General features: G+C 46.7%; 1 protein-coding gene across 1 annotated transcript in view; it reads left to right on the top strand.

Moving 5' to 3' along the window:
* Positions 1–24963, top strand: part of LOC119381996 (uncharacterized) — a 94798-nt gene that overhangs the window by 26921 nt on the left and 42914 nt on the right. The window contains exon 6 of the mRNA XM_037649741.1: positions 10513–10587. Coding sequence (XP_037505669.1) covers positions 10513–10587 — 75 coding nt within the window. The remainder of the gene's footprint in view (positions 1–10512; positions 10588–24963) is intronic.

Raw genomic sequence — 24963 nt, 5'->3', positions numbered from 1 at the left:
ATAAATGTTTTTAATTTGCATTGATAACACATTTATAACTTGTTGAAACAAAGAAAACACAATTATTGTAGCGAAATCTAAAACGCTTTTTCACGTTGACAAATTTCCACACGAGATAAAACATTGAAACAAAACAATCATTGCACATTACATCATCGCACATTTGTAAGCGTTTGTATAAAAGTAAAGGCACTCCTTCATAATGACAACTACATACATATTAAGAAAAAAAAAATCGAAACAGAATAAACATTGCACGTTGCATGATAATTACGTAACAGAGGTAGAAACACTTTTTTTCTGAATTCTTTATACATATAAAATGCACATTAAAATAAAGCAGTCATTGCACATTAGATCCATGCACATCTTTGGAAAGAGATAATAATAATTGCACATCTTTAACTATATACAAAGGATAGCCTAAAACGAAACAAAATTATTGCACGTTTGCAACGGCATCCCTCACTGCTATACTCCTGCTGCCAGACTTTCTTGAAGCCAGTCGTTTGCTCTCGGCATCAGCATTGGATTTTTTTACTAGGATATGCATCCTCGTTCGCAGAAACAACTGCACAATCCTTCTGGGCAATTCATGGCATGGCGGAAAACAATTAGCAGTAAATAGAGATGCCACTACTTTCTCTTGCAATGCTGGAATGCTAACTTTATTGTTTAGGAGGTCTAATTCATTCTTCCTAAAGTATGCCTCCGATAGCTCAACAACCTGCAAAACTGCTGCTGAGGGAATGGCAAGTGTCATTTTGTCTTTCGTGTAACTTTTGAGTTGTTGAAGCTTGCAAGCATTAGCCTCGTCAGAGATTGCAGTTCGACACTCTTGGCAGGCCAAAGTATTTTTGATGCACCGAACAACATACCCAGCAAGATAGGTCAATGACTCCTGCTCTAGAACTTCCAGATCGAGCATGTCATCAGGGGTGTGTACAGAGCCTACCCCATCATGCTTGCGCTTACTACTGCACATTCCTGCAAGCATGAAACCGTCAGCATCACCATTACTGCTATCCTTGCTTGGTCGTAAAAACAAGGACAGAGTGGCGGTTTTCAACGAACTGCGAAATTCTAACCCCCTCGGAACAGGATTTTTTGACCTCAGAGTTGAAAATAGGTTTTCTAAAGCGTCAGTGCTGAAGCGGCTCAACAGCAGAAATGAAAACCCCAAATCTTCTAGAAATAGCTTCTGCACGTGCAATATAGCTGTGGTTGCCATCACGATTCCTGTTTGAATCGGCTTCCAACATTTCTTGGTGTCAGCTCCGATTTCTATCTTCTCAAAAAGGTCAATCATGTCTTTGAGAAACATGATAGTCTCCTCGTACATGTTTTCATTAAAGTGGCTGATGGCAAGCTTTGTTGTCCTCGACGACATCAATTTAAACCACTTGAAAACGGACTCAACAACCAAGCCGTCGTCAGGGCATCTTCGCTACAAATTTTTTCGTCCTTCGTTTCCACAAGCATGCGCAATGCGGCAGCAGTGTCAATGTTAAACAAGCTGAAGGCTAATCCCACCTTCATTTTTCATAATGTCCTGGTTGTACGCATATTGCTTTCAAGTGGGGTGCCAGTTTAAGGTCTGCGCCGGCATCCACCTCCACAAGGCGCTCAATTGGTGTGATTGAAACCACGCGTCCACGGAGCTTTAGTTTGTCGACAAGGTCTGCTGGCAACGTAATCACTTGCCCACGAGTAAGATGGTTACGAAGATTTTTCAGTAAATGGGGCACATCTGGCATAAAATAAAGCTGTCGGTTAGGGTCACGTGGGTGAGCACACGAGATTTTCGGTTTGCTGTATTTACCTACAACAATTCCAAATAGCTTCCACACGGCTTGATTTCCTCCCCCCATATCTGTTACGACAACATGCACACTGATGCCTATTTTTTCGCATTCATTGATTATATCTACAATGACCTGCTTCATTGCCTTCGCTGAAAAAGAAATGCCTGTGAGATGGTATGCTACAACTTGCTTCCAGCGGGTGCGGATACCACCAAGCATGAAAACAACTGCATGCGTGGCTTGACATCCGTCAGGCAACGTTCCGTCAGCTATGGGCATCGTTGGTGCTCCAAATACTGTTCCAGACGACGCATCATACGAAATTCCAGGTGTCAGCTGAATTTCATCAGCGTCGCTTGCCGCTCTTCTGGTTCCATCTGTTCGACCTACAAAAAGCAGATATGTTGACCGCACGTAACTTGAACGTAGTTAAACTTAACTAAGCCAATAAATAAGAGCGATTTGTGGAACGTGATAAAAAAGATACCTTTAAAGCGAATGCTGGCATCAAGTCGTGAAGCAAACCAGGCTGGAACTTGTAATTTTGGAGATGATGCTGCAACGTCCGTTCTGCTGGGAGAGGCTGCCCCATTTCCCTCATAAGCTTATAGCCCTGCTTTCCGCACGTTAACCTGAGGTGCAGGCTTTTCCTCAAAGTTTTCTCAGTCCATGGCGTGCCTCTCATCGTCTTCCTATGGAGGCTTTTTATCTGATCAGTGTTCAAGAACTGCTGCAGTCCAGACGCTAAATTGTTCATTTGTGAAGCTGATTGTCTTTTTTTACGATGAGCAAGTAACCGTTGTTGTTCCTTTACTTGAAGTTTGAGCTCCAGCTCCGATATGCGCTTTCTAAGCGCTGCTTCCACTGACGGCGCAAGCGGTGCTTCTGACTGCCGACTTGTCTCCACCCTGCGGCCTGGCTTGTTTGAGACGGCAGCTGTAAGCATGAGGTGTGTGAGTACATAGTCTAGATGTAAGAATGTTTGTTGTCACAGTGATTTACACTTACGAAATGGGCCGGACGCTGGTTCAGGGTCTGCGGTCGTATCAGATGACGGCCCTGGCTGATCCGAGCCGGCAGCTGTAAGCGTGTGGTGTGTAAGTACACAGACTAAAGGCAAGAATGCTCATCACAGTAAGCTTTCAACTCACGAAATGGGGCACACGGCGGTTCAGGGTTTGAGGTTGTCTCTGTGGATGGTCCCGGCTTGTTCGAGGCGGAAGCTGTAAGCATGCGGTATGTAACCACACAGGCAAGAACGTTTGTCGTCACAATGAGACACATAGTTTGTGGCAGAACAATTCGGAGTCATAGCTCATGAAAATGGAAGCAGGAGGCACTCTATATGTTAGCGACGCACGCTCATTGTATATTTATGTAAACAGCAAAATTAAATTAGACACAGTAACATATAAAAGGCCCTACCATGGACAACTTCATTTTCCCTTCTGCGGGGCGGCTTTCGTTCTTTCGGGACTGGCCGATGCAGAAATAGGGAGGGAACCGCATTTGGCTTTAGCTTCTTGCAGCCATTTCTCGCAAGGATGACTGGTTCGAACTGATCGTCCGTGAAGTCTTTCTGAAATATACAGACATTATCCAATGACTCTCTGCAATTTGCCTAACAAAATACGGCCGAAGTGCTTAAAACTACAACAAAATAATAAAGCGCATCAGAGAGAAACATGCAGCAACTGTCTTATAACAGTTATTATTAAACACGGGATATCAGTAACACTGAGAAATGCGGATAAATTAAAAAAATATAAAAACCGAAAACACAAAGAATAAAAACTTACATTCGCTTCAAATAACTATATAGTTCAGGAGAAAAAATGAGAGGGTTAGAGAACAAACATACGTTTAAAACAACGTTTAAAATTATAATTCGCACACAACCAGCTTTGCAGCATATTGCTAAGTAAATTACGTTCATCAATCGACGCTACTTGCCATGTCTATTTCTTTATCGCACACATCTCATCACTACCCTCTATTTATGAGCACTAAAAAAATGAGCGCTAAAAAAAACAGGTCCGACTTTCTCAGAGTAAGTTTTTAACGACTTTTGGCAAATGAATTTTGTAAAATCTACGGGGCGCGCCAGGGCTAAGCGAGAAAATAGAGATCTTGCAAAAATATTTTTCTCAAATGTTGCAGTAAACTTTCGCAAAACAATTAATAAATTGCGGACACTAAAGGCTCTGTTATACTCCGACGTACGTTCGCGTCAGCCCGCGGCGGCGGGAGTTGGCGACGCTACGTTCGTCACGTTACGTTGACGCGAAAACAGAGCACTCTATACTCCCACTTGCGCGACGCACTACGTCGCCTTGACGCATGCGCAATTGAGCGCACTCGGCGTCCCTTCTTCACGTAGAGACACAGACGCAGTTCAGTCTGGCTAACGTCACCGGCGTGGAATGCAGCATGTCGCATCTCGCGCCGGCTGCAGCCGGGGCGCGTTGACGGACGCTGGGCGCGTCAGTCTCATCGCGCGTTGGCCTATAGAGTGCTGCACGTTTGTTAGCGTAGAGTCACTGTGCCGAGCGTGCGCGCGCGTCGACGTTACGCTGGAGTATATCAGCCCCTTAAGGATTTCGCTGTAAATATCGTGTGCCAGAAACCGTGGCCGATAATGTCACGCCGCTTTTTTTTGTCTAACTTAGGCATATCGAGCCTCAACTCCATCTAAAAGAGTTCGAATGGCAAATATACGCGAAAGGGTTTAGTAGTGGTCGATTTACCTCAGAAAGCCTCCCGTCTTGGCAATCGAAGTTCTTTCGCCCGATAAGATGGAGCCATATCGCTCGCCGTTTGAGGTTTTCCTTTCCACGAGGAACTGCAAAAAGCTTGTCACCCTTGGCAATGCTGTTCGAGCAGCCAACAGCGCAACAAGTTGGCATCTGGCTGCAGCCGATGGCGTCTTGCAAACTGTAAAAACCTATAAGAAGACTGCGCTCACGTACAGCGCGCACATGCGGTGGTGTTTCTACGCCCAATAATGACGTCGTTTTCCGGCGCCAGAGCAAGAGGCAGAGGGGTCATCGAGGAGAACTGGTCACGTGTCGGGCCTAGTCCAATAAGGGAGCACAAAAGGGCGAAGAAGAGAGGAGGGACGCAGAGAGCGGGGAGGACATTCTCCCTTTCCTTTTCGGACAATGGTTTGCGCTACCTTTGAAAATACAGGGACCTTAGAGAATCCCGGCATGTTTAGCCCGCGTTTCAGAGGAAGAGTGGAAAGGGAGAGGGGCGAGGGAAAGTGGAGAAGGAAATGGGAGAGAGAAAGTGGAGATGGGATTGGAGAGGGTGAGTGGAGAGGAGGTGTGTGGAGAGGGTATGCGCATGCGCAGTAAGGGTGGTCACGCCGCACACCACCACCACCACCACCGGATTGAGCTCTGCCTTAAGATACTTCGCATCTAAAAGGGATCGGGCGTGAACCTCGTCTTCCTCTCTTGCTGCGCGAGCTCTTTTTTGTTGTCGCTGTGCAGATTGGATGCGGCATTTGCCTCCCTCCAGAAAGAGCGTCGTCCCGATGCGCTACTACAAAATACGGTGTAGTAGACGTATAATGCAAGTTAATCTGCACAATAGTGCTTCATTCGTACAACATGCACGATTTCCGATTTGTGCTAGCGAGTTGGCGAGTGACTGTCCGGGATAACCTCATCGCTCACATCACTTAGGCGTGGTACAACACTGTTGGGACCAAAATACCTCTTCAGTAATTTTTCAGAAAGTCCCCGTCGGCGAATAGGACTCCAGACCCACACTTTCTCGCCTGGTTGGTAGCTGACGTATCGATGTCGCAAGTTATAACGCTGTGCGTCGTAACTCTGCTGCCGGGATATTCGGACGCGTGCAAGCTGCCTCGCCTCTTCAGCTCGTTGAGTAAAAGTTTCAGCGTCCGTGTCTATATCATTGCAGTCGTGCAGTTACATAGCATCAAGCATCGTTGTCACTTCCCGGCCATGAAGAAGACTAAATGGCGTCCTTCGCGTAGTCTCCTGTTGAGCTGTATTATAGGCGAACGTGACGTACGGTAGAATGTCGTTCCAATTTTTATCATCCACGTCTATGTACATACTCAGCATGTCGGCAATAGTCTTGTTGAGACGTTCTGTTAAGCCGTTGGTTTGTGGGTGGTAGGAGGTAGTTCTTCGATGAGCTGTTCCGCTGAGCTCAAGCACTGTCTTCAGGAGCGTGGCCGTGAAAGCGGTACCTCTGTCCGTTATTATGACTGTCGGAGCACCATGCCTCAGAACGATGTTTTCAATGAAGAACCGTGCGGGTTCTACTGCGGTGCCGCTTGATAGCGCCTTTGTTTCTGCGTAGCGCGTAAGATACATGGCGACTATTGCCCAATTGTTTCCAGCATGCGAAGTCGGAAATTGTCCTCACGGTGGGCACTTGAACTGGTTGTAACAATCCAGCTGGCTTTAAAGGTGGCGATTTCCGTCGTTGACAATCGAGGCACATGCGCACGTAATGCTTTACTATGGCTGGAAGCCTTGGCCAGTAGTATTTTTGTTGGATTCTGGCCAATGTGCGCGTGTATCCGAGATGGCCGGACGTCGGCTCATCGTGGCAAGCTCTCAGCACCTCTTCACGAATGGACGCCGGGACGACAAGTAGGTGGGTGCTTCCGCTGGAAGAAAAGTTCTTCTTATATAGCACACCACTGCGCAAGCACAATGACGGCAGGTTCCTTGCAAATGTCCTAGGAATGCTTGATGTCCGGCCATTCAAGAAATTAATAAGGGGAAGCAACTCGCTGTCTTCTTTCTGCTTACACGAAATCGTGGCCGTGTCGACTACTCCTACAAACGCCATGTCATCATCTTCTGGGACATCGTCTTGCTTTATCGGTGACCTGGATAAGCAATCGGCGTCGGAGTGTTGCCGTCCCGACTTATACACGACCGCCATATCAAATTCTTGAAGGCGTAAGCTCCAGCGTGCTAGCCGACCAGATGGGTCCTTCAAGTTGGTCAGCCAGCAAAGAGAGTGGTGGTCGCTTACTACGTGGAAGGAACGGCCGTAGAGATATGGGCGAAACTTCATGACTGCCCATACGACATCAATATATACATAATATACGACAGCATTATGTGCATAATGCCTGTGTGTACACCTGCGCCTGTATGTCTGCAGCGGCAGTTCAAAGTTAATTGGTGTTTTGCTTTCTTACGAACTCTCATAATCGAATATAGACAGCGGTGCGTTCGCTCCTTATGAATTGAGAATATCCGCCCGGCATTGAGGGTGACTGGGGTATGTGTCGTCATTCTGAAGCGTACAGAGCTGCGCTGAAGAGGCAAGAAACCGAAAAACATGACGTCGGCGAGAACGTGTGGCAGCTGTACGATCTTCGTAAATAGATTGAAATGCGAGCTTTGCAGCTTTATTTTGAGAACTGGTGTATTCAGAGGAAAGGATATATGCGGACGGTGCGAAGTATCGTTCTCCACATTTTAAATTGCGTGACGAGAACACTTAGATATCTACTGTTAGGACACGCAATTCTTGTAACCATTCGCTGTGGATAAAATATAAACCCTGTACAACAGGGCCAGGACTAAATGTTACACTTCTACGGCAGATGTTTTATCGACGATCATACACACTGTAACATAGCGCCTTAAATGGCTACCGTATCTTTTTCTGAGCAAAAAGGGATCATTTTCACACGATAGTGTTTTATACCGGGGTCCACCAAGACTTCATTGACATCATTTCCGTCACTGGTGGGACGTCGGTAAAATGCACTCGAACCGATGACAAATAAAAAATCTGAAGAAAAAGTGTGCATAATTTGGACGACTTGGGAATCTAGCCCACGACCTCTCAGTCCACCACGATATGAGCCAAGCGCTTTATTAACTGCGCTACCGACGCTCATGCATGAGCCTTTGCAAACGCGCCCTATATCTTTCGCACCTTTTGAAGAGGTAGCCATAGCGGTCGCGGTAGGTCAGACAAACGCAACTGTGATAGTCATCGACTGTCAAACGGCAGTAAGAAACTTGACCAACGGCCGTATCCCCCCGGAGGCACTACGCATTCTACTTGCAGGAGGTGAAGCGCGTATAAGAAATATATTCATTACATGGACACCCCACACACGCCCTCGCGGAGCACAGCAACAACGGGGTGGTGCGCGACGCGGCTAGAGGGCTTACGGACCGAGCTGCGATCTTAAGTGCCCTCCCAGCACCCTCCGGACGTGACGGCGCGGTAGTCGAGTGGGAGTGGGAATACTGAATAACCAAATACAACAATATCACAAAATATTATAGGTTACAGAGTGGCATATTTCCGCCACTTCACCCAAAATTGACTAAAGAGCAGTTTGTCGAATGGCGGCTGTTACAAATTAGGACCTGTCCGAATCCTGCGTTCTCGCACATGAAGTATCCGGATATATACGAAACGGACAAATGTAAACAATGTGAATCCAGAGCCACTCTGGAGCAAAAATATGGGAATGGCGATGGATTAGTGACAATAACGAGAATGCGGCCTCTAGTGACAGCCTTCGCGCAGACTGGGAAGCCGCGCTGCTCAACTGAGCCTTCGAGGATCAAATCTTGGCCGTCCAGCGGGCCGAGGAAGCTGGCAGGGTTCAAGGACTCCTGGCCGTCTCCTAGGTGGGGTGATCGGGCTGCCCCACCAACTCACAGGACTCAAAATAAAGTTATTTTCTTCCTTCTCACTTTCACAGTGACCTTGGGTGGCGTCGGGCGATGCCACCGTCTTGGAGAGCTGAAGTGAATCACTGCAACATGACACTAACGAGCGCCGACCGGACGTGCTTCAGTAGTCTCAGCACAGCGGAGGCAGCCTCCCCCGATTTCTTCTACTTCGCTTCAATACAGTTTCAGTGAATGCTTTGTTGCAGTAGGACACGCCACGGGCAGTGGAGCGCGTGCGCGCGTTCGCGGTTCAAGCTATGATCTATGCCATTGGCGTTCCTGATGCGTTTGGTGGTAGTAGTGTACGAATGACGTGAAGGGTAGCTTACCCAAATGCTGGAGAGCGCACACCTTGCCTTCTGAAGTGGTACGCTTCCGCCAACGCATGTAGAGTACATGAGTCGGGCGCTTTAACCACTGCACTACCAATGCTCATGTATGAGCCTTAGCAAACGCACCCTCTATCTTTGACGCCTTCTCGCTTTTACAGTGACCTTGCGTGGCGTAGGGCGGTGTCGCCATCTTCCTGAGCTGAAGTTGAACACTGCATCATGACACTAACGAGCGCCAACAAAACGCGATTCGGTAGTCTCAAAGCAGCGGAGGCTGGCTCTCCAATTTCCACTTTATTTCGTTTCACTACAGTTTTAGTGAGTGCTTTGTAGCAGTGAGAGACATTCCACGGGCAGTGGAATGCCTTCACGCAATCGCGGCTCAAGCTACGAGCTGCCTGTCACGTTCCTGAAGAGTTGTGTCGTAGTGTACGCATGAGCAGAGGTGTAGGTTATCCAGTTACTGGATAGCGCACACCTTGTGATTTCTCTCCTGAAATGACGACGCTTCTCATGAGAGCATATTGAGTACCAGTGATAATAGCTTGTTTATGCGATCATTCCACGGCATTCACTGTCCGGCTTTATGCTAAGTACTCCAGCTTTCAATCGTGATCATTGCCGTTAGTGATCGGGATGGAGATGTGCCACCAGGTGTCATCGTAGGTGCACCCGCATCAAGCGGTGCTATAGGCGCCGAACACCAAACTACACTGTGCATGTACAATGGATGTTAAACTACTTATGTAAAGCCACGTTTCACTTTCCTCTTATACCAATTGCTATGTGGAAGGAATGAACTATGTTTTTTGCTTCATGCGCTGCACAAACTTTGCTATAAAAATAATCTTCGATACGAAAAGAACAGATGGTTAGTCTAGCGCTTTCTCGTTTTACAATCTTCAAAGCGATTAGAAAAATTTGTCTGCCAACGAAAGTCTGCGCAAAGCGCCGTCTCGTTTTAGTGCATAAGCCCCTTGATTCTCCGTAATATTTACGTCTAATCATTGGACCAGCGTTTAGAAGACGGCTGTAGTTCTCCACGGCAGCGATCTTTTTCTTAGGAGTCGTTAACCCGCCGGTTATGTAAATTGGCCATCATCATGCTTCTCCATTTTAGCTGTTGTAGGGTACAATTTAATTGAAAATTTAATTTCAGCCCAATTCTCTCATTGCCCACACCAGAGAAAATTTGCAGAAGTGCCCAAATCACAAAGGAAACTTTATTGAACCAGTACAGGCCTGCACTAGAGGCACTTATATATAAATTCACTACATGTCACGTGACATTCCGAAAAACTCGTTCAATGAATTTATTTGTTGAGAAAGAACATAAATGACCATGCGATGCAATAAAATAATTCTTAGAAATACACTGTGTGTATTTAGAGTGATTTTGCTGGTTCCCTGGGAAAAAGAATCGGCAGTATGATTAAGCAACCAGTAAAAAATACAACACCAGGAGTCTTTTTTCTCAGATACAAACGTTTTAGCAAAACAATAGGTAAATAAATAGTTATTAGAAGGACTCCCTCGTTGTCGTTTTATCAAGAAACGTGGCGCACAACATAGTGAAAATCATGGCTGGTTGTTTTGTGCAAAATGGCCTACCAAGTGCACTTCGATGTTGATGTATGCAACGCCCAAAATTTAACTGATCCACGTGCTTTTCAACAGGCAAATCTTCGGTACCGAAGTATGGTCCAGCCAAAGGTGCAATTGTCCGTTGTCGGAATCACCGTGACCAAAAAGGTATTGTATATATTTATCCGCGTATCCTCTATAGGCAACACTATGAGAGAAGTGTATGCGCCTATGCTCTTTCCAATATTTCGTTGCGATGTTCACAAAAAAATCTGCACGTGACAGCTCCAGTATCAGATGCGGAACATTTCTTCTCTAATGAAACGCACTTTGAGCGTCTCTCAGCGAAAATTTTCAACGATTCTTCGGGCCATACAACATACATCGACGCAGTGGCATGCTGTATCCCATGGGGGGACGCAGTGACATCATTCTAAAACAGCATGCACTGATTTATTTTCAACCTTTCATTTTCTCGACTTTCTGGGCACTACCGTCGTCAAAAGGGTGGCTTTCTTCCCCAGTGTGTTGACAGAGGTGCTTACACCATCTCCACTGACCCGGCGAGACCACGACCTGCAGCTAAATATAACGCTAGAGCAAGCGCAGCACGTGGTTGGCGCTCAAGCACACTCACATGAGCACCGCGAGCTAGAGCACGCTTATTGCTGTTCAGCACAGCGCGATGAGAGAACACGCGCACGAGCGCCTTGGAGAGCGCAGGCGTAGCGCTAGCAGAGAACGAGAGGTAGAGAAAGCCCGCGCGCGCGCGCAGCGAGACATAATGCACGCCGCTACAATGTAAACAAACCGCGACCGCACAACGAGATTTCCTTTAAAGGGAGCGCTTTTCAGAGAGGTGCAGCAGCGCCCCCTGGCCCAGGTTTTTTCGTCTGTAGTATCCTGGGTTCGTGTGTCCGTGCTGCTGCCTAGGCACGCTGCGAAATATTCGGGGCTTACCAGGAATCTGGAAACCCCACAGCTAGCGACGGAGTCGGGCCTTTCTATTCACCATGTATGGGGCTACCATGATTGTCCGCGCCGTCACATTCTCCACGAACAACGCCGGAGCTATTCGAAAGCCAAACATGGCGCGAACAATGACGTTGCTCCAAGAGAAACAGGACTACATCTCGCTAACCTCGGAGACCTTGCTTGTTGTCAAGTGCTTAGGAGCTACCGGATTTCCTCGCTTCCCAGGCCAATGCCATTTTTAGGGCGAGAATAGCCAACGTTGTTAGTGCTCCCATGGCTGCTCTAATCATAAAGAGGGTCCTACTTTAGCACCGATAGCAAAGCCCGTATTGCAATAGAAATGAATTTAACAGAAAAAAAACGCTGCAAATGTCGTCGAAAGACGACAGTCTTTTGCCGGCCGTCTATTTTCTGCCGGCCGATTCCGCGCCCTTGCAGCACAGCCTAAGAAAACACTATGGTCTTTAGAATTACGTATCTATGCATTTTTCTAGAAAGGAACACACCACCTAACACTTACGTATTGATGTTGCACCCCAGATATGCGTAATATTTGATTTTCGATCGACAATGTTCACAAGTATAAACGCAGCTACCAGTTCAAGATGACTGGGCGTTCAGCAAGTGCTTAAACTATGGCCGGGTGGCTGAACCATGTGACGGACAGACAGACAGACAGACAGACAGACAGACAGACAGACAGACAGACAGACAGACAGACAGACCAGAATTTCTGCATTTAAGTTCCCCAAGAAAGACTATCGCCTTTAAAAGTGTCCGTAGCTTTTTTGGCCTTATATCTTGCAGTAAGCGATCGTCTACTACATAAAAAACCGAACATGGTACCAACGTGCGCATAGGTACAAAAATCCATATCATTCATTAAGATAACAGCATGAACTGAGTGAACTAACTGTGCACACTGGCTATCACAGCGGATCGCCGCAGGACGCGACCAGCGCGCTCAGCATTCAGAATCGATGCATAATAAATGCAAGATACTTGCCCCTGCTCTGCCCCTCTCCGGCCCCTCGAGACAGGCTTTATCAGAAAAGGTAACACACATTTCATTCTACAACTCGCTCTCGCCAACCACACGCTAGCATTAAATCTTTTGCGGTTGTTTTTATTTCTTCGCACAGTTTCTTACCAAAACCAATCAAATAACTAAATCTACTGTGGAACAACCCATTATTAATACGCCATCGCCGGGAACATTCCGAGGGCTGATATACTGGCCCCCTGAAAACGCACCGCGAAACTACGGACAATTTAAGCGTTGGTCTTTATAGTCCGCCAGAGAACGCCGGTTGTGGCTCAAAGACAGCGTCAGAGCCAAGACTTGACAACACAGAAAAAAGGTATTCGCAATGCCCACGAACTATAGGAGGCGTACTGTGCGATTCAAGATAGCGCCCGGAGGAGGGTCAACTCTTTTGTTACCATAGCAACAGATAGAACGTGTGGACGTACGGCCCGTGCCATGTTCACCAGATGAGGGCATGGACTGCACTGAAGTGGGTGTCAGGCCAAACTACTATCCCGAACCAGGGAAAGTGCCGAATGCTCGCTACCTCATTATTAACCGTAGTGTGGCAGGTTATATTACGGCTCCGTTACCGTGCATCAACAATGCTTTACCAAATTCTGTGCGCGCTACAGAAAACGTATGAACTGAACGGCACTGTAATTATACGTACCGTGCCTGCCTGTGGGATTTGCCGTAGCAATAGGTCGCTAGCGAGTGACGATGGTTTCTGAACATGTTATTTCGCCATCATGTGTGGTGAGGAACGCGGAGTGCATAGTTCACTTCGCTCGGATGGTACAGGTTTGATGAGCACCTAGAGAGGAATACATACGCAAGCATTTCGCAACGTCGAAGATTTTGTGAACAACGACGCCATTCAGAACGTAATGGTCAAATTCACTTGGCAACTCAGCGGCGCGGCTTGTCGACGCAATTGCACGTTTCACTTCCGCTGATCGAGCTTTTTGGCAGCATGCGGCCACAAAGGTTGTGCTACGTGCATCGCCTCAGAAAAGATATGCTTTTATTTTGATCTCAACAGTGTTGTAGATCTAGTGCAGTCAAAATGACTTACGGTTGTGCAAAGGTTGCTGGACAGATGGTTAACCAGCAAAGCACGTTAAAGAGAATCGCTGCTGCAGCATCTTCATCGATGCTGTCGCCATCGTGCTTTCACAATAGTCAATGTCCAGAGAAAAATCCTCGTCGTCAAGGTGCACGGCCTCTTTGAACAACACTGAAAAAAAATAAAGAATTTCCTCCCACTAGAGCTGCCTCGCCTTCTCCGCGTTCTGGGCTGAGAGAAAACTTTGCTTGCAGTGTGCTGCCTCCTAACAGCTAAGTAAGAAACATGCAGTCCAGCGCTGGCTACGAAAGCAACGCACGGTTGAAATACGACGGTGAGAGCGGGGATGCCGATAAAATTTCGCCAGCTGGGTTCCACTAAAGTGAATACATAGGTATTCCATCGATCAATTAATCACGTTTAATCTCCGTCGGAATGCGTCAGCTGAAGACAAGGTTGAACCCGCAACGCGGCCGGTACTTGGTCGTCGCTCACGATAGCCGTGGCGCGAGCGCGGCCCCGTATGACTGAATGGTCGCTCGCAAGATTCATACCGTTCTTATCTGACAAAAATGTAAGGCGTTTTAGTTTAGTGTATCACCAATTTTTTACGAAGGCCTTGATATCAGTTATAGAAGAGGACATCGCGAGCTCACGCGACACGCCGCGTATAATGTTATGGGTTACTTGCAATAAAACAACACCGACGGATATTATATACAAGCGAAATAGCGCGAGTTTCTAGCGGTAAAGACAGACACTAACATTTTACTAACTTGCGTGTCCACAGAAAACTTCGTGGAGCTGAAATGTGTACGCAGTGTGCTGTCATTGGCAGCAAGACTTGCCCAGGGCGCTTCACCACAAGTATTCACGAGAACTTCGTGTCTCGCGAGAAAGAATCACATTTATATTCTCACGGATGGCGTGGTTTCTTCACGGATTCACGAAACATGCTAAGTCGTAGTGTTCCTTTCTAACCGAAGCGTTGACGATCAGGCTAGCACAGCCGAACTGAGGAGCGGCTGCTCGTTTGTTCTCTACTGACCCTCCTCCTGACATCCGCTTGGTGGCGTGACCCTCTATGGACATTGCGAATATTCTCAAATAAGGCAGTGCAAGCATCTCGCATACACCCAGACTTGGCAGGCTAAATCACAATACAACTCATACAGGTTTAAAAATAATGGAGAAACCATTAATCAAGTGTGCTCATATACCAGCTCAAATATTCGAGAATAATGAACAACACTTAAAGTCCTTTCATATTCACCCGCTTGTCAAGCCAGCGTTCACCGGCGGCGATTCATGGGCGCTTCTCGAATTTTCCTCTCCTGGAAAACCACACCCACATGGGCCCGCGTAAGCTGCAGCGGTGATCAGGAATTCCCCTTCGGCAATCGGCGATTAAAAGTCTCTTCTAAACTTCAACGTCTAGGAGACTTCTCTTACTTATAAACACTACCTCAGTTACCGCACGGTGTCATCTCTCAGCCCTTCTGCCACGCGTAATGCGTTCAATGTTATCAGAATAGTATAACAGCATAAGGAAGTTTCCCTAACATTGTTGCGCGGCCCGCGCAGAGCGCTGGTAATAGTTCCCGTGTGGTAGCCCTAACATAAAAAAGTCACAGTTTCGCCGCAACGGCGAAGTAATGAATGCGATAGCAATAAATGTCACACGAGGAACGGCAAGCAGCTCGATATTTTCAACGCGCCGCTTGAGTGCAGAGTGGCGAAAAGAACACACACAGGACGACCGCGAGCTAACAACGGTCACAGCTCGACACTAGCAGCGCACTGCTCAAGCACGAGGTAGGACACTCGAAAAGAACCCACAGGTACACAGAGGACAAATGCGAACTAATTGTTATGGTTGTTACTTCATCGTGTTTGAGCAGCGCGCAAAAACCCAACGCTTTTAGAATTCTTTTTCTTTAAAACTTCGGCGCGTGGAGTGGCCCCTCCTTGTCTCCTCCCACGCGGTGGCGTTCGACGCATCGTTTACTCGGCGTTCCACATTCGTCAGTGGGTACTGAAATGGGCCACTTTTTAGTGCGCGCCTGAAGGAAAATGTAGGAGCGTTGCTTTAAAGCGCACCCTCCGGGCAATATCGAGGGTGATACTACACATACTGAAGCACCTGCGAGCTCTGTGTGCCGTTAGCGTTAAATGGTGTATATAAATAGCTCGTCGTTGTTATGCTAAACAGCCGGTGGCGAGTTGTTTAAAGCAGCGCGCTGCCGTGCGAGGGGTCGAAGGTTCGAATCTCGGTGGCACGCTTCGGAATTTTTTTCTGTTGATTTATTTTTCTTTATGGCTTTTATTTATATATACATTCATATACATATCCGGAACATGACGGCGTCGACAGACGGTGACCGCAAAAACCAGCCGAGAGTGTCCATTTAATTGCTATCGCAATACTATATTGAAATACACATGTAGGGCGATGTCTCCCTATGTAAAAGCATCGTTCCTATGCTGCAAAGAACATGCAAGTCGAAATAGAAGCAACATGACGAGTTGGGCAGTTGGTTTACTGTTTCGAAAATTAGCTTGAAGAGGTGTGAAGAAAAACGCGGATAGTAGAAGTGGACAGAACAGCGCTTAGATGTCCACTTGTACAGTCCACGTTTTTTTTTTTTCAACAGCTTGAACCTAGTTTTGCAAACATCAAGTAAGAATTAATGGAGAGCTAAATAAGAAAAGCTCAACACAAAGATTCACAGTTGGTCAGCGCGCATTGTAACGTTTGAGGCACACAATAGACGAGAACACCTGAGCCACGGGGCACTGCTGCGCCTTTCAAAAAAGCGCCCCCTGTTTCGAAAATGTTGTTATGCGGTGGCGCACGGCGCTTCGCCGGCGGTTTGGTTACATTGTGCTTACGTGCATTCTGTCTCGCTACACGCGCGCGCGTGCTTTCTCGCCCTGTCGTTCTCTGCTATCGTTATGTCAGCGCTCTCAAAGGAGAATTAAAACCTTTCTTGGTTGTCTCCTCGCGCTGTGCTGAGCGGCAGTGCGCGTGCTCTTGGTCGCGGCTCTCTTGTGAGCATGCTTGCGCGCTTAACTCGCGCGTGCTTTTAGATGCGAAGTATCTCTTGCTCGGGGGTATGTAAGGCGGCGTGGTAATTCGCACGCAGCGTTGTGGTCCGCACTCACACTACCCATGCGCGACTCTTCTCCTTCCCTGTCTCCAACAGCTGCGCTTTACTCTCTCCACTTCTCTACCAGCACCTGCTTGCGCTTCTCCTGCGTTCTCGCTTCAGCTCCCACGGCGCATACGCTACTCTCCTCCTCTAGTATCTTCTCCTTCAAATAGTAGAGCGCTGCGCGCGTTCAGTCCAGTGCTTGCTTCGGTTGGCTCCTCTGAAATGCGGGCTCGACATGCCGAAATTCTCTCCTGCGTGGCGCCGCGATGAGGGCCAGCGCATGCGCGTCCCCTCCTCCTCTCTCTCCTCTCCTACGCTGCCTCTCTTTCGCGTGGCTGTCGACGATCCCCGCACGCCCTGTGAGAATTAACGGCCATGCTAGAGGAAAGACACGACGCGCGTAGTGTTCCTCTTCGCGTTCCACAACGCGAGGTCAGAGAACATCTACCACTTTAAAGAACGGAAACTGTACCTTTGACTGTAGTACGGAAACAAGGGTAGCGGCGGCGTACTGAACTGCAATAGAGCGAGGCGAGATGGCGCTGCAAGTACTATCATCATCATTAGACAAACGCGTTTTTGCGGTTGGTTTGCCCTGGTCGCGCTACTGCGCTTTTTGCTCCCTGTGGTATTTTGTTCTTTGTCGTTAAATCGCGGCTCGTGTGTGTAATAGTTATCGCCAGGTGACCAAACTGGCCTCGACTGGCAAAAACAGCGTCAATCAAGTAAGGTTTGCATCGTTTATTGTGAGTGCCCAAGCTGGTACAAGCAATGTATACAGTCAGGTCCAAGCAAAACAAGTCACTCATACACGTCGAAAGCTTTCAACCCGTACGTGTGTAATCAGTCTGAAAGCTGACAAATATGTGCATATAACTGAACACTAGATCGCTGAAAGAACGTTGCTCTCATTGTGTAGCGGCGTCCGAGTTTAACAGCGTAGCTTTACGACAAGGGTCTTATCCTTCCGTTAGTTATGCGGCGCTTGCACGTCGAAAGCTTTCAACCCGTACGTGTGTAATCAGTCTGAAAGCTGACAAATATGTGCATATAACTGAACACTAGATCGCTGAAAGAACGTTGCTCTCATTGTGTAGCGGCGTCCGAGTTTAACAGCGTAGCTTTAGGACAAGGGTCTTATCCTTCCGTTAGTTATGCGGCGCTTGCACGTCGAAAGCTTTCAACCCGTACGTGTGTAATCAGTCTGAAAGCTGACAAATATGTGCATATAACTGAACACTAGATCGCTGAAAGAACTTTGCTCTCATTGTGTAGCGGCGTCCGAGTTTAACAGCGTAGCTTTAGGACAAGGGTCTTATCCTTCCGTTAGTTATGCGGCGCTTGCACGTCGAAAGCTTTCAACCCGTACGTGTGTAATCAGTCTGAAAGCTGACAAATATGTGCATATAACTGAACACTAGATCGCTGAAAGAACGTTGCTCTCATTGTGTAGTGGCGTCTGAGTTTAACAGCGTAGCTTTAGGACAAGGGCGCAAGGGTCTTATCCTTCCGTTAGTTATGCGGCGCTTGCAGGTTGTGTTGATCTTTGAGTGCATGATGTAGAGTCGGAAACGAAATGTGCGCTACGCCAACAAATAGTTGGCGCAGTGAGAGCAGTGTAGTTTTAATTAATCTTTTGCGTAAACAATCGCGGATGCGTACAGTTCTGCATCTTTCTCGCTCTGCGATGTCACCTTGAATGCGTTACAAATAAGGAATATTGCGTTGTGTCTACAGGGCAGGCACGAATTTCTCGGCTAAATTCTCGGCCGTGAAGCCATACCATAGGTATTACGTATTTAGGTAATAGGTGGAAGAAAATATTTCAGGCTCGTTTGGTTCCTCGTTATAGTTCAGTTACACAGTTTCTACAGCTAGAATTTGTAGGCGCTAGTAGTAATCGGACTGCTGAGTATACAGCGTAGATGAATGCTAAAGAAACAGAGATATAAGGCGAGTTCTTACAGATTCTAGAAGCACAATTCTAAGAAAATAACCTTTAGGCATGAAGTGTACATCTCTGTTGGTGTTCGCTCAGAACACTAAACAACTACTCAGCCGTAAGCACAATCACTGTATCACATAGACATATCGATAGAACTAGCACTCTATTGCAAGCAAACACTCACGAAATCAAACTGTGGGGCATGATGTGAACCAATGCTGGATAAATAAAGGTCATAGATATATTGCATACTTGTTATTGTGTTATTTACTTTTTCAATATATTTGTCCTTGGAAGCTCAAGTATGTATTCTCCCTGCTACTTTTAGAAGCTCCGGCTTGAAATACTGCCACACGCGCTCCTTTCTTTCTATGTTTTATGTTATTGGTCCATTGCACGTGTAGTTACCGCGTTGCGCAAACCGCGCCAGGATGTCTGGGAACATTCCAGATTATTTTAGGATCTTCTGTTAGGCTGGAGCGCGCAATCGCGAACAGCTCAGTTTATTCTCGAACTAACGCAGCCACCAGCGATAAGGCTCGAATGTTCGATGCCACAGGTATAAATGCCGGCGCATCTTGCCACGGATCAGTTTATTGACGGCCAACGCTCTTTTCACCGCTGTCAGTGTGCAGTGTGTAGTGCTGTAGTTTGACTTTTCGTTTCCGGCCACAAGTTCGGCCAAATGAAAAGTTTCATCTTGGACACACCAACTGCTGCCTTCGTCGACGTCACGACCCCGTGACAATACGTAAAATCTTGTAGTGTGGCTGTGGATAAGTCAAGTTCATGTATGTTTTAAATTACCTCTTCGATTTCCTAGGTTTTTTTCGTGACTTTAGTTCACGGACTTCATAGTGGTAGGTGCTATATTTGTGACATGTTAATTTAATCAAACAGCAGAAGTAGGTGAGCTCAAACAAATTTGGGACGTTCCTCTGCTATAAAAAAAAAACACTACCATATTCAATAAACACAATCTCTCTCATCACGACAACGTAAATGTGCTTGGTGAAGCTGTGCTGGAAGAAGTGCTCGCCACATTTCTGTAAATATATTGAAGGAGCGCATTGAACATATGTGCAAAGGCTAATGTAATTGAGCACACCCTTGTAAACCCTTGTCGTATCTTTTTGTAAACTTCTATGATCTAAACACAGTTATTAAGGCAAAACAGTTTTGAGCGTAGTTTGTAAACTCTCAAAAGGCGCAACATTTGCATTTATGTTGCGCGGTGGCTGCATTTTCGATGGAGGCGAAAATGTTTGAGGCCCGTGTATTTAGATCCCAGGTGGTCAAAATTTCCTGAGCCCTTCACTACGGCGTCCCTCATAATCATATCGTGGTTTTGGGATGTTAAACCCCAGACATTATTAGATGTTGGAAAGACTGTTAATTCCCCTCGCTGCCGTGATGTTCGTTTTGTAATGTGATTTATAATTTTAAAAAACTGACCCTACGTTTCGAGGCCCGTTCGGGCTGTTAGCTTTTTAAATTAAGAAGATTAATGACTAAACGTGGCTGGAGAGTCCTTTAATTCTGATAATCTTACCCAGCCAGACAGACTTCCGTCGAATATGTTTTACCTTTAAATTTATAATTTCTGATGATTCACATGCAAACCATGATATGATTATGAGTCATACAGTAGTGGGCAACTCTAGATTGATTCTAACTGCCTGGAATTAAACAAACGCAGTTGTAGCCTTGAAGAAGACAAGACCTCTTGTCGAAACATTTGCTCCAGCGACACCTCTTGTTCACAAATTTTTCGTCTCTTCAAGCTTTCGTTTTTCCCTGAACTTCAGACGCAAATCTGAGCACACGAGGGCCCTTGCATTTCGCCCCCAATGAAATGGGACCACCGTGGCTGGGTATAAAACCTGTGTCGTTGAGCTCAGCAGTGCCACGTAATGTAACTAATGCACAGAGATAGTGTTCAATTTCAACGCTATTGTGGTGTAGATTACATGACACAGTAAACAGCTAATGCTTGTGGACGATTGTAAGCAGCCCTCCATGAGATGCCTGGTAAACCATTCACAAGTACAACATTGCAAGTGTGAGGTTCAAGATGACCTGTTGTAGCAGACATTCACATGTTTCACCACACTTGCAGAGTGGACATTCGGGGGTAGTCATCCTGTTGTTGCCTGGCAATCCTGGAAAAACAATGACATCACCAGATATTGATAAGCATAATCAATGAATATTAAACTTTGCAAAAGTAAACATATAAACATAGTGACCAAAACAGCGGTTTGTTATACATATATGTAAACGTACCTTATAATGCATGTTGTTTCACTCGGGCTAGCTTCTTTACAGGCGTGTCATGTAACAGGTGCCTTGTTCACTGCACAGAGCTGTTTCCTTGTCAGGCCAGAAGGCTATGGCAGAAAAAACAACAACAAAAATATTTCTGATTATAGTGCAGGCTTTTTTATCACAATAAGGTGAAAGTGCACTCATAATTATGTGAAGCTTTCGTTGCACTAAATGTGTAGTAAAAATAACCTAAACTGACAACAGGAGAAATGAGACCTCTAAACCTGGCTTCTCAAATGCGACTGCGGCAAAATATAACTCGTATCTTTTTTGCATTGATATGCGGGCTAGTTACGAAGATACATGCGAGGCGTCGGTGATGCAGTTGCCTTTCTTTATTGCAGCGGCCTGGTTAATGTGAACCGAACGATAAACTCAGCAACTTGCTCCCACTTGAAGCCACGCCGCAAGGATCGCACGTTTTTTCATCGACAGAGTTTGACACGTTGAAATTTTTAATATTGCAGTGCGTCACCTCCGTGTGACACCCACACAGTCATTGGTAAAAAGCTGAAGCAGTGGGTTTTTATACTCACCGGTTCGTATATTCTCGGGCTTGAACCGAGTGTTCATCCGGTGAACGCTTCAACGGTCCCTTCGTTCTCCCGAAGTCTGCTGAATGCGCTTCGCGAAAGCATTTCAACGAGTCAGAACAAACAGAACGAAAGCGAGTGTCTCGGCCGGCAGTTGCTGGAAACTCTTACAGCGAAACGAAAGAGCGCGAGACCCATCCGAATGCACCGTGAACCGTTAGCTGCCGTTACGCCGCCTCTGCCGCCGTATATTTTGAAATGAAGATAATGATGTCGATAGGCTGATGACAACTACGAGTCAGCTGGAGCAAAAACTATTACAAAAGATTGATGCCGCGGTACCTGTCAAGGCAAGGCCACTTGGTATAAATAGCAATTTGTTTTATTGAAGTGTAGCATTATAGAAAGATGTAGCCTTCGGTTATTTGAAGAATATTTTGAATTGGATAATTGGCTCCGACGAGGGCGCCCCTACAAGAAAGTGCAATAGAGCGAATGGCGGCGCCCATGCGACCCTAACACAGAAGTTAGTAGATCCACTCCCGGTGTTCGAAACCGGAACGCGCCGCGGTTGATTTTTTCGCCCTCAGCGGCGATCGCTGGAACTTGAGACTTTCCGGGGCCTGGCGAGGTCGGTAGCATGCCCAACGAACGCCAACGGAACGCGATCGTGCAAGTGCTCCGGCTTGGCATCGCCTCATGGTCCCCTTTAGCGGGAGCTGGTGTAATTTTTTTTTCTCTCTCTCTCTCTCGTTCTCTGCTCGCGCAACGCGAGTGCTCTCCAAAGCACTCGTACCAGGAGCGCGTTCTCTCCTCGCGCTGTGACGAACCGCAGTGCGCGTGCTCTTCTTGCTCGCGGCCCTCATGTAAGCGTGCTTCCGCGCTAACATTGCGCTGCGCTTGCTCTCGCGTTATATTTAACTGCAGGTCGTGGTCTCGTGGGGTCAGTGGAGATGGTATAGAGCATCTTTGTCAAGAGACTGGGGAGGAGAGCCACCCTTTTGGTGATGGTAGTGCCCAGGAGGTCGAGAAAATGAAAGGTTGAAAATAAATCAGTGCACGCTGTTTTAGAATGATGTCACTGCGTCCCCCCATGGGATACAGCATGCCACTGCGTCGATGTACGTTGTATGGCCCGAAGAATCGTTGAAAAGTTTCGCTGAGCCCACGTTGATGGGCCGATCGGAGTCCAGACCCAAACACGGTCGCCGGGCTGGTATTTTACGTAGCGTCGTCGACGGTTGTGGAAACTGCTTTCCCACGTCTGTTGAGTCTTGATAAGCTTACGGGCGAGTTGTGGTGTTCTTCATGCGCTCTAGATGTGATACAAAGTCCAGATTGCCCTCGTCAGTAACGGTCAGCAACATTGTGGTGAGTACGGCGGGGGGGGGGGGGGTTGCAAGTTGGGCAGCAGGAATCGGCAGTAAATGTGGTCGGCTTCTTCGAGGTGGTAGCGGAGCAGGCGGTGGTCAAACGCAGATGCAAATATAGTCCTTTCTTCGAGCGTAGCGTCGGCTGACAGGAGTACATGACAACAGGTGGTTGAACAAAATGTCCCCTGACATTACCATTTCAAGCAATGCCTCACACATGTATCGCGTCTATGGGTCATCGCTGAAGGGGATTTGACGTTGGCATTTGAAAAACGTATCGATACCATTCTCCAGACAAACTACAATCTAGACGGCAATTCTGAAATGTGAAGGTTTTGTGTTACGGTTATGTTACAACTAGTGGTGAGGGCATCGGTTTCATCCCGAACAAAAGGCTGAGGACCAGTCCCGCCTCTGCAGCATACCCAAATGAAGTGTTATAATTGAAGACTGGCGAGAAAAAAATGAATGCGGCCCGCGGGCCGCGTGTTGGGAACCCCTGGTATAGGTCAGCCCTTTTATTGGATGGGGCCTGTGCCGAGAAAGTCAAGTAACAATCCTTGTACAAGCGAGTAACACTCAAGGAAACCACAGCGTTATGCGCATCTTCAATCTTGAAATAATGTGTTCGTCGGCGGGACGCATCATGTTTTACACCTCAGTGACTGAACATTGCATCGTTATCGCTCGTGCTCTCGTTAGCTCTTGAATAAGCTCAACTAATCGCACATTGAGCACAATCTTATCAGAACAGTCTAGTAGAATCGATAAGTTTCGTAATCATTGCGACGGCGCCTGTCCCGAGCGGCGGAAATAATTTATGGTGGGTGAAGATCGACCATAAAAGCAAACACGCATGCGTCGTAATATCATGCCACATGCTCTTTTGTCTACCGACTCAATCGGGAACATGACTTTGCCGCTTCTAGGAATCCAGTTTCATCTGCGATGCTAGTATACAGAGGTTAGCACGAGTCGACAGTTTACATACATAACAATGCTTTAAAAATGTTCCTTTTAAGTCATTCTGCTGTATCGCTGAGGAGTGAAGTTATCTGTACTCGAGATAATATTTCGTAACGTTAAGACGCCGTATATGCATTCTTCACTACGAGCACGTGTAACGAGGCCGGTCCTGCATTATTTGCCGAGCCAATGACGAATGTATTGATTCTCATGACGAATACATCGTCGAGTTTGTAGCTACCAGATATTTAATTTATAAATAATTCTGAACTTAGGTCAAAGCTCATCGTTTGGTATCAATCAAATTTCACTTATTCTGCTGCATTGCAGCTGGAAGCAGCCACGCTTTTATTGTACTAGAAAACTCAAATTACTTGTCTTTCTGAAATGCAATGAAAACTCACTTGAGATGCAAATTCCACATTGCGACAATGTTACCAAACAAACAGCTGTTATATTATGAAGGGACGCCGTAGTGAAATCCCGTTAAAGGGACTGTCTACCGCTCGGAAAAATTTTTCTGATTGTGCTGAAAATAGGAAGATCGTTCGTCACATCGACGGCAACGAGTATGCTTTTGCCCCATAAAAAAGACATTATATTTTTAATTTGATGTTGAAAATCGTGAAAGAATGACCGCTATCGTCACCCAACGGCGATGTGGTTCAATGTCCTGGTATAACAAGAAATACTCGCACGTAGACTCATTTTGCTTAAAAACAAACAAGTATAACTTGAAATTGCATTTTACGCACTTGAGGCACCTTTCGGTTGCGTCAGACAGTAATTTTTTTTGCTTTTTTTTCTCACGCATCCAAAAAGGCACCCGGTGGCGCTGCTTGTGGCGCCGTCTTCGATTTCGTCTGCTTCAACTCGTGCGCTATGCCATGCGGGTCTCTGCGCTGGTCGTACTGTGCCGCTGTATTGTTGTTAGGTTGTCTCACATGTGCTGCGCTGTGAAGGCGCGCATTTATTGTCTCTTTTTGATTAACCGACTTGGATTAGATTGCGGCAGCAGTGCTAACATAAACGCATAGACTGCGATTACAGCAAAACAAGTGTTCTGTAATCGTATAATAAGGCTTCATTTAACAGCTAGCGCGCTGAAAACGACGGTTCCATTGATTACAATGGTGTTCAGCGAAAATAAAGTAATCCTACAGAAATCACATG

The sequence above is a fragment of the Rhipicephalus sanguineus genome, chromosome 2 (genome assembly GCF_013339695.2).
Source record: "Rhipicephalus sanguineus isolate Rsan-2018 chromosome 2, BIME_Rsan_1.4, whole genome shotgun sequence".
NCBI lineage: Eukaryota > Metazoa > Arthropoda > Arachnida > Ixodida > Ixodidae > Rhipicephalus > Rhipicephalus sanguineus.
The sequence above is the reverse complement of the archived record's forward strand: the minus strand, read 5'-3'. Positions and strand labels throughout refer to the sequence as shown.